Source organism: Silurus aristotelis (assembly GCF_946808225.1).
Source record: "Silurus aristotelis genome assembly, chromosome: 3".
Taxonomy (NCBI): domain Eukaryota; kingdom Metazoa; phylum Chordata; class Actinopteri; order Siluriformes; family Siluridae; genus Silurus; species Silurus aristotelis.
The window spans coordinates 34590190-34600856 of NC_139576.1; the positions used below are offsets into that span (position 1 = coordinate 34590190).

The 10667-nt window shown below is 39.1% G+C and overlaps 2 protein-coding genes across 2 annotated transcripts; one reads left to right on the forward strand and one right to left on the reverse strand.

Annotated features, from left to right (window-relative positions):
- Positions 1-715: 715 nt before the first annotated feature.
- tyw5 (tRNA-yW synthesizing protein 5) lies at positions 716-6730 on the reverse strand. The gene is made up of 8 exons (XM_083537804.1): positions 6596-6730; positions 5580-5734; positions 4625-4697; positions 4377-4421; positions 2840-2977; positions 2258-2345; positions 2069-2185; positions 716-1540 (listed from the first exon to the last, which is right to left on the reverse strand). The coding sequence occupies exons 1-8, from the start codon at positions 6674-6676 to the stop codon at positions 1269-1271; spliced, it is 969 nt and encodes a 322-aa protein (XP_083393930.1). The 5' UTR covers positions 6677-6730; the 3' UTR covers positions 716-1268.
- Positions 6731-7082: 352 nt separating this feature from the next.
- maip1 (matrix AAA peptidase interacting protein 1) lies at positions 7083-10164 on the forward strand (the record flags this gene model as incomplete). Its single annotated transcript, XM_083537825.1, has 5 exons — positions 7083-7394; positions 8084-8155; positions 8698-8824; positions 9022-9175; positions 9706-10164. 5 exons carry the CDS (start codon positions 7083-7085, stop codon positions 9782-9784), a joined length of 744 nt encoding a protein of 247 aa, XP_083393951.1. The 3' UTR covers positions 9785-10164.
- Between the last annotated feature and the right edge of the window lie 503 nt (positions 10165-10667).

A 10667-nucleotide genomic window follows, 5' to 3' on the forward strand; every position in this document is an offset into this window, starting at 1 on the left:
CATGGATGAGACAGAGGGAGTCAGTGATGTAAACATGACTGAGAACAGACACATTCCTGATCATCATCGTCTTTTCTCTGCTTGTGTTCCATATGTAGATGTTCAGTGTGGATACAGTCATAACAAAATTTTAAATGATTTTGTATTAATATATTAATATAATGTGAAGTCCAGTTATCAGCGTGACACTAAAACAGGTAGTAGTAATGACTACTTTTTACTTAAATACATATCAGATATCAAACTTCTTTAACTTGAGTGAAAATGTCTAGTCAGCACTTTTACCCGTCTATTAAAACATTAGTATCTGTACTTCTACTTAAGTGAAGGATGTGTGGACTTTTCAGGCCAGTGGTATAAAAAAGAAACTAGAGTTAGCGCAGTTGTCACTGTGGCATGTGCGAAATTGCTGCCACTTCATGCCATCGCCAACGCTAGTGATTCTTTAGTGTTTTATGTAGTTTCAAAAATTTCTCGTAAAAGCTTTAAATCCCGTCAATTCCGCATATCGATCGAGCGAATGAATGAAGACATTTGTTAGTAAGCTGAAATAAGTAGAACAATTATTAACTTTACAAAATTAAATAGTAAATGTAAATCAAACACACACACACACACACACACACACACACACACACACACACACACACACACACACATACACACATCTGTATCGTCCAAATGGGGTCTAACAAATGTAAACTATTTATTACAATTTTTTCCATTTATTTCATTTTATTTATTCCGTTTAATTTGTGCCGATTTAAACGATTACTCAATTTAATCAATGTAATAAAAAAATGTATGGCATTCGTTTCATTGATTCTGTTTTTATTTGTATATAATATTTAATAAATTATTTAACTTTTTTATTTTATTGTTTACAAAATTTCAACTGTTGATGTTCATAATAAAAAAAACAAAAATGTCACATACATGCAGTCGAAAATGCTTGAAAAAATTGCACGCACACACACACACACACACACACACACACACACACACACACACACACACACACCACACAGTTTTTTAGTTTTATTGCATTTCATATATAATTAGTGAATAGTATATAAAAGAAATGCAATAAAACTAAACAGGAAATAAAAATCACCTCTACCATGTATAATTTCGTATATATAATGAAACAAACCGCCAATTTCCCATAAACGGTTTCTTTTTTTCCACAGGGAAATTTCACTGTGACTTATAATAAAACATCCCAGAAACATCTGGCCATCGTTGGAATCTGTCTTTCGTCTGCTACATCACTGCAGATGAGGGAGTGCACCTGCACCGGAGTACGCCTGGATTTGAATGCGCGACACCATGCGGCGGGCGTAGAAGTCCCGGTATTCGTCCGGAAGCTCATCCAGAGCTCCCAGAGCCCGCTCCAGGGTCTGCAAGGCCCGCGTTGCTGCCACCGGGTCCTTGTTCCCATACGGGTCCTTCTTGTCGTAGCTGTCAAGGGGCAGGTGGCGCCAGAACACGTTGACTCCGATGCCGAACTGGAGAGCCAACGTGTTGTGAAACCAAAGAGCTTTTTTTTGGGAAAAAAAAAAAAAAAGGTTTAACGTTTTATTTATTTAAAAAACAAAACAAAAAAGAAAACGTGTATGCCATGAGTGTATAAAACATCAAAAAATCAAGCCTTCTAGTAAATAGTTATTATTTAAATGTATTAATATGGTAATTATATAATAATTATTAATAATGAGTCCAGATTTACCCTGTTAATGAGATATAAGAAAATTAAGATTAGGAAAAGAGGCAGCTGAAATGTCATTCCTGTACAAGCCTGTGGGGGCAGTGTAATGATCTGTGGTTGCTTCAGTTGGTCCAGGAGTAAAAGTTCAGCAATGAGTCCAGACCTTCACCCCACCTTTACAATCTTTTAAATGTGCTGGAGACGACTTTAGGCAGCGGCCTGTCTCTCCCATTATCGATACAAGATCTCAGCGAGAAATAAACACGATTCTGGACGGTGATAGTGCATATCAAAACGATACCGCGGCCAATGGCGTAAGAATTTTGCAGCCGTTTTCGAATTCGCTAAAACCCATCTTACCAGGGATAAACAGCAAGTCGCCTGGTTCTAAAACACACTCGTGTCGACGCGCGTTCACAAAATCCGGATAGCGCTCCAAGTCCGGAGAGTCCACGTCCAAAACTTCCGACTTGTCGCCTGGTGGAAGAGAACACAGTTGTACGGGGTTGTCTTATTGATAATCTGATGAAATGTTCAAGATTTACTCACCTGACAAGTACAGGTGTAGGGCGTCTTGGGGGCTGTAAAGAACGACTCTTTTTCTCCCGGTCACCTGAGCCAGAAGATTGTCCATTACCTAATTAAAAGGCAAGATTTTCAAGCTCAGTCTTAAGACCTTTCAGTTTCCCAATAGACTCAGGGATGATGTGCATCCACATCATTTATTCCTAAACCGTATCCAAAAACATCCGACATCCAAAGTGTTCTTTTTTGCATTGCATTGTTTTCCTGCTACGCGATTGGCTGATCGGAAAGTTGGATAAACAACCGCAATGTGTTCTCAATACGCAATCTAGAAGTGACGCACAAATACATTTCCTCTACTCTAATAATTATAAAAGCGAAACCTCCAACATTAAAAAAATCTGTGTTTGTATTTTTTTTAAAAACCAAAACTGCCAATCACGAGTGATGATTGGACGGTACGCCAATCCAAAGCCTACAGGTTTTTAATGGTGGCTCCATAGTAGCAGCTGGACAACGAAGCTCAGAACTGGATCCCTGTTTAACCGACTAGTTTTTAGTTTAACAGGGTGATGAGGAATAGCGTGATTATTCGATTCTCCTCACGTCGTAGTGGGTCCATAGCTGCAAGCCAGTTGAGCTGATGCGGAAAACGCTGGAGAAAAACTGCTCGGGGTCGAAGAACGGAGGGATGTGGAAGTCTTGGGCCAGGTCAGGAAACTGTTTCTTCAGGTCAGCAGGCTCCTGGTTGAAAATGGAAACGTGTAGAAGAGATTTTTTTATTTTATTGTATTTTTTTTTTAACAGTAAAATTCACGGTATTAAAGTCACGGTTCGGGTTCGATTTCCTTACGTTTAGCGGAAATGTAAAATTGTTTGTCGTGTTTTTTTTTTATTTTATTAACGCAGTTTTTTATGATTAACATAACTTTTTTATTATATTGATTAAATCGAACAATCGATTAAACACGCACAGATTCAAATGATTAGATACAATTAAATAAAATACTTTTTTTTTATTAAATTAAATAAATTACATTAAAAGAAGTTAGACCTTATTTGGGTAATACAGGTGTGTAAACAATTGTGTGTTTTACATTTACAATATTTAATTTTAATAAAGATATGATCTACTTAACTGTTCTACTTACTTCAGCATATTTTAACAAATGTCGTCATTCTTTCCATCCTTTATTCATTCACTCCCTCGAATTGTCAGAATTTTCTCCTTTACTTGAAGCAAATGCAAATGAATCCATATTGCTAGTTTTTGCGATGGTAGGAAGTGGCAGCGATTCCACGCATGTGCAAAATATTTTTTACAACGCACTACAAATCGTATTTTCAGTACAGAGTGAGCAGACACAGTGACACTGCGCTAACTCTTCTTCTTTTTTTTATACCCCTGTCCTAGTTTTGTATGTTTTCAAATTTAATACTATACTTTCTTTTCGGCTTTAATAATAATTAAAAAAAATGAAGTGACAAAGTGCGAGGCAGAGACTAAAAAAATCTTGCGGTCCTCACAATTCCGCATATTGATTTATCGACCGAATGAATGAATGACAGACGGAATGAATACATTTATGAATAAATTAATCGAAGGAATAAATAAATATTTTGTGTTTCTAAAATGAAGACATTTGTTAATGTATGTTGAAATAAGTAGAATTATTAAGTAGAACATATCTTTAGAAGATTTAATGTAAAAAAAGATAAAAAAAAAAAAAACACTGTACAAAAAGGGGTGTAACATATGAAAATTAAATGTCATTTTCCAATGTATTTATTCGATTTAATTTGTGCCGATGTAATCGCTAATTGAATTGGATCAATATAACAAAAAAAAATGTATTGCATTAATTTCATTTCATTGATTTTATTTTTATAATTTTTTTTTTTTATTTGAACCAAGCAGGCATTGCATTTGAAAAAGTTTTAAACAATTTTTAACTGTTGATATTCACAAATGTTAATAATAATAAACCGAGTCAAAATAAACGACAAACAATTTTACGTTTTACATTTCTTCCCTCTTGCTGAACCGAAATTGAACCGAACTGAGGTACGTACAAAACCGTGAATTTTATTGTACTGTTACACTGTCTATATACAGTATATATAATAAGAGAAGGGACTGTACCTTGCGTGCGTCTTCTCCGAGCGATCGTAAGTAATAACTCTCATTCTATTGAAAGACGTCATGACAAGTCAGAATTAGAAACCGGGAATTATTCTCACGTGTACAATTCCAAACATCAAAAGAGGCACAAAGTCCACAACTCAGTGTTATAACTCTCAAAGATAATTATTTCATCATTTAAAATAAGATATTAACTACAGGAATTTACAAATCTCCCACCTGGTTTGTGTCATGTTTCTGAAATGTACCTTAGAAATGAAGAACTCTTTATGTTCTCCCTCTGCTGCAGCTCTCTGGACAAACTTGTCAAACGGTAAAGTCCTGGGACGTAGAAAACGACAGATCTATACACATTTATCCATTTAACCATTGAGATTGTGAACAGTTCGTTTCATACCTGTTCCTTCAGTGATGTCTAAATCGATCCACCTCTTCATGCACGCGTTATGACGCCACAGTAATAGAAATATTATAGAGCGACGCGGTAAAACACAATTCAACAAGTCTCCTTTCACTGGAGCCGCAACTGCACATACATCTCTGGCAGAAGCATCGATATTAACCTCATCACAAGATCACAGGCAATTCTGTGCTTTCATTTCAGTGGATTATGGTTCTCGTGGTAGAGGGGATTTCAAATTGAAGCAAATTGTGTGATTTTGTGCAAATTTGACAGGAAAGAAAACGCAAAAAGGAGAAACGGTTTGTTTCCCCAAGATGTCCAGCTTTTCTCGAAAAGTCAATCTTGTAAGTACAGATCAATTTCTTCTTCTCCATCAGCCAATCTACACAAACATATTTGCTACAGATGTGCTTTAACTCTTGGACCTTCCAATCAAAGGACACGAAAATGCCGACGTTATTGGATGCCTGCTAGATGGCCCCTAGCTGAGCTCAGAGAACCCAAAGGAGACCAGGGACTCTGGAGCTCTGGGTACAACCAGATATATATATTCAGGGCTGTTAATCGAATGTTCAATCGCGATTAAATCGCACGATTCTTATGAGTGATTAATCGCAATTGAACCCATTTTTATCTGTTCTAATTGCACCTTAAATAAAAGAAATAATGCATGAAATGAAATGAAGTGAAAGTGAAACATCTGGACACTTTTTCCCCCATCAATGTTCATATCTAAGTGTCTCAGTGTCTCTCGTAAAAACCTTCCGAACTTTCGACAGCCACTTTCTTCAGGTGTTTACCTGTATATAAAGTTCTTACGCAGAAAGTCCATCTGAGGAACGGAGGAAACGTGAACCTTGACCTCACGGTCACCTCCTTTTCCTGCAAGGTAATCCACTGTCCATTTCTCCACACATGGTCCTAAAGACACTCCTTTGAGCACTACGGGTTTCCTCTGCAGAAAGAAAAAAAAATACACACGGGTGAGTTTATAATGCAGGAGAACACTAAGATCTAAATGAACGATTCGTTCGTTTGAAACGAGTCTTTAATGTGACTCAAATGATTCATTTTCTACCGCATGTGCATGGGCGGAGCATCGCAAAATCTATTTAGGATTTTTGTTTTATGTAGAGGAAACAGAATTGAGTAGCTCATCTGATGAGTTGTCTGGTCCGAGTCATTCTTTCATCAGACTAAAAAATCTTATTTATGCTATGAAGGTGTTTAAAGGAACAAAATGAACTAAATGACTAAAAAAAAGATTCGTTCGTTTTGATGAACGAGATTCGAAGAACCGAGTACTACAATGATCCAAACTTTCCATCACTAATACGCATCGAAGTGTGTGAACTGGCATCTCATCCAGGGTGACTCCATCATCCATGGACAGAGGGATAAGGGACATCTCAAGACACCATGGTCCACTTCTATTAATAAAACATCTCCTTATCCACATCTGTGTTCACACCTCGACTCTTTCCTGTCTTTTCATCCAAAATGGTGCAGGAGGTAGCAGATAGTCTTCAGGTTTGAACTTAAACTTGGCTTCACTGTCACGTCATGGGGTTTCCTCTGGGTTCTCTGGTTTCCTTCCACATAAGGAGGAGTGGCTAAGATCTAAACTCCCTATGTGCGTGTAAGTGTAGTTATGTGTGATCGGGCATCTCCATCAGGGTGAATCCCACCATAAACCAGGGATGGATGGAGGGATGAGGGACATGTCAACCTCCAACAGGAAGACAACATGGTCCACTTTCATTAACAGAACTGCTACTGGGTGTATTATAAATCGTGTGCATTTTCTTCTTTTTACCAGAGGGTAGATCTCCTTCATGAAAAGCTCCTTATCCACATGTGTGGACACGGAGACCTCGACCCTTTCCTGTCTTTCCATCCAGAAATCTTCTTCCACCTTCTCAAGCTCTTGTTGTCCCACGTGTTTGCGTTCATCTTGGCTCAATCCCAAATAGACACATAAAGCACTATGAAGGCTGCAACTTCCGCTTCTTTTCCACCCTTCGAAGTGCACCTACATGGAGAATATGAGGCTATTTGAACTCTCCGTGCATAACTTATTACCTTCCCCGAAAACACATACATGTTATACATGCTATAGATTATAAACTCATACAAAAGCACTTCGGACACTTTATAAATGCATATGTAAAAAACATTATACAAATATAACAGTGTCTGTTTAGGCCAAACATTAAACGTTCTCAAATATTGAAATACACCATAGGAACCTAAATTCTCGGACTTGGAAGCCGGACGGACTGTTAGACGATGGGACCAGAAACATGGCGCTGCCCTTATTCCGATGGAGCTGTAGAAGGCCTGTTCTGGGTCTAAGCGCGTATTTAAGATGTAACAAACTAGCCGAAGTAGGAAATCAGTCAGTTGGGAAGAAACAGGCTTCGTTATCATGTGTTGTATCCGGAGTCCGGTACTGCAGCTCGGACAGAGAAGGACACAGACAGACGCGGAAGGTTGTGGTGGTCGGCATTCCAAACCCGTTCGTCTGGTTCCGGACCAAATTCTCCTTCTTCATCATACGGGCTTACTTCGACAAGGACTTCAGCATCGATGAGTTTACCGACGGAGCGAAACAGGTGAGTAGGGCTTCATTTTTTTTGTCTCGCCCACCACCACCACCATCAACAACAACATCAGCATCAGTGCATTTACATACATAGAGATCAACGGACCTCTCACGACCTCGCCGGACCTCTCACGACCTCGCCGGACCTCTCACGACCTCTCACGACCTCGCCGGACCTCTCACGACCTCGCCGGACCTCTCACGACCTCGCCGGACGTCTCACGACCTCTGCTGACTTCAGAAGAGGTTGGCAAACCTCAGCAGGAAAACGTTCAAAATATTGAAATGCACTACAGAATCCTGAATTGTCGGACTTGGGAACCCTCTGTTAGATGATAGGACCAGAAACACGGCGCTGCCCTTAATCCAGTGGAGCTGTTGAAGGCCTCCTCTGGGTCTGAGTGTGTATCCAATGTGTAACGAACTACCCGAAGTGGGAAATCAGTCTGTTGGGAAGAAACAGGCCTCATTATCATGTGTTGTAACCTTTAGACCTTAGCACACCTCCACAGACTGCTTCAGAGGACCCCTACAGACCCTAGAGGACTTCTACAAACTTTAGAGGACCTCCACAGAGCTCAGCAAACCTCGACAGACCCCGGATCAGCATGCATTGAATCCTAGACGACATTCAAACGTATATTTCTGACCCATTAATACAGTATTAGGTACAGTTTTTTCTTTTCTTTCCCATTTCAGGCATTTGCACACGTATCTCGATTGCTCTCTCGGTGCCAGTTCGAAGAGCTCGAAGGTCTTGTCGCTAAAGATGTAAGTACGTAATGTAATGTATATGTAATATTGCAAGTTGGAAACTTACGAGGAATTGATGGGAATTTGTAGGAATAAATTAGAAATTTGGGGAAATGTATATAAACTGCATGCAAATGAATACAAATAAAAAAAAAATATGGAATTTTTGACTTTTGAAGCAGAACAAATTCTTTTTATTGATATTATATATTTTTTAAATAATATTAAATAAAATTAATTAAATGGATCATTTTATCAAATAGTTCACCTTTATGTGTATATTATGTGTATATAATATAATATATATACATACACACATACACATAAATGTGAACTATTTTATTATTTCCATTTATTAATTAAATATTAAATATATATATAATGTATGTATGTGTTTTTTTTATTTGCTATTTAATTTTCTAAAGATATTTTCTACTTAAGATCCTTCGAAATATTCTTTTCCCCCCAACTACATTTAAGTTCCCAGTCTTGAAAATCCCCAGAAATTTGCAGCCCTATTACATTTAGATTGTCATTTGAGCGGTGATCTTTTTTCCTAGTTGATCAGTAAACTGCAGGAGAAGTGTGCCGATCTCCCGTCGAGCTACAAAGGAGCCCTTTCGGCTGATCCGGATGACATCATGTACACCATGCCGGCGGACGTGGGGTTTTGCTACGAGAACGATGGTATGGACGAGCTGTAATTAGTTCCTGTCTGACTCCTTTTCCAGGATGCACCGGACCAAACCGGTGATCTTTAATTCGAAATGAAGGTTAAATTAGGACCGGGTTGCCAAATGTGCATGGAATCCACCATTTCATTGGTAATGTTTTTGAGACATGAGGCGAAAAGAACAACTGAAAACATTTTGTCTCGTCGACAGGGAGAAAGTTTGTCAGCATCCTGATGCGCTTCTGGTATCTAACCAGTGCCCGGCTGCCCGACGACATCGTAGATGGAGCGCGGATCTTCCAGGTAGCCATTGGGAAAGACGGGGAGAAACCGGAGAGCAAGAGGCTGCTCACGGCCAATTACGAGTGAGTCCTCAAATATTCGGAGCAAAACATGTCCAAAAAGCACACTATGTCGATTTATTCAATTCTAGACTCGCTCTGGGTCAGATTTCAGCAGGAGGTCCCCTTGTGTAGGGTGAATCCTTTTGTGGCCCCCAAAAGAAAACTCGTGTTGCAAAATATCTGGGGGTGCAGGTAATGCTGTTCAATAGGGTTGGTGCTCTACAGCAGAAGATCTTAAACTCCAACCCATGTCAAGCATATCTTCATGGAGCTGGCTTTGTGCACAGGAGCATCTTCCTGCTGGAACAGGTTTGAGTCTGGTAGTTCAAGTGAAGGAAAATTTAATCTTCCGACATTTTAAAGACATTTAATACAATCGGGTGGTAACAGTTTGGGCAAGAGCCACATATGCGTGGAAAAGTCGGGGGTACCAATACTTTTGACATTTGGAATAAATCTGTACAATATTGATACTGATTTGAGGATGTTTGATCGATAACCTTTGAAACGCTCTTCATGTTCTAACCAGGTGATTTGACATTCTTTTGCAGATTTCAGAGGGAGTTTACACGAGGAGTGGCACCAGACTGGACCATCACTAGAATAGAGCACTCAAAGCTGCTCGATTAACCACGACAAACTCTCTGTAACAACATCCGACTCTCAATATCTCCGAACTGTAAACGAGTCATGTTCGCTGTAGAAACCGGGCACGTGAAAACCACTCGCGCGCTCCGTTTCCTTTGATAAGGACGATCCTGTAGAATTAGAGGTAAACCGGCAAATCGTTTGGACCCTGTTTAATTCCAGTTACTTCAATTCTTTGTATCGTGAGTCACCTGGTGTTTCGATATCGTGTGTGTGGTTATTCGAGTAGAACCTGTGAAAGATTTCTCTGACGGTGATTCGACACGGAAATACGCCGGCGGGCCGTGTCTCCGATCTGAATTTGTACCTTTTCTACTGACGTGATGTGGGAATTCAATAAAAGCAATTCTTCAATAAAGAAATCACACCTGCTAGGTGTTGGTTTTTATGAAAAAAATATAAATGATGCACAAAATGTTTGGTTGACATGCTTATGACTGCTTATGACATCTATTGGAAACGTATGAAGTATCCTGGTCCCTTTACTGTGTCCTGCACTTATGCCCTATTTTACATATTTGATCGCCATCGTAGCATACAATACTGATAAAAACTATTACGCTATAAAATATATACAAATATTACCCCTGACTATAAGGTTTTTCAGTGTATTTAGGCCACATTTCCTGTTAAAGGAACCGCCACCCTTCTGGGAAGACGCTCCACTTGATTTCAAGCTCTGTTTAACATCCAATCTCCAATAAAGAGTCATTTAGAGATTGAAAGAACCGATTCACTAAAATGATTCAATCTTCAGCTCACTAAAGCAAGTAAAGCGAATAAATTACTTCCGGGTTTTTTTTAATTGGCTGGACAGATGTGGGATGGGACGTCGTGTTGTGACGTAATTTCCGCATTCCTGCTT

Coding starts and splice junctions, on each gene's coding strand:
- tyw5 (XM_083537804.1), bottom strand. CDS start 6,676: ATGGAAAGACAGGAAAGGGTCGAGGTCTCCGTGTCCACACATGTGGAT. Junction 2,346..2,839: donor AGCTATGGACCCACTACGAC/GTGAGGAGAATC, acceptor CCTTTTAATTAG/GTAATGGACAATCTTCTGGC. Junction 1,541..2,068: donor CGACTTGCTGTTTATCCCTG/GTAAGATGGGTT, acceptor CCCAAAAAAAAG/CTCTTTGGTTTCACAACACG.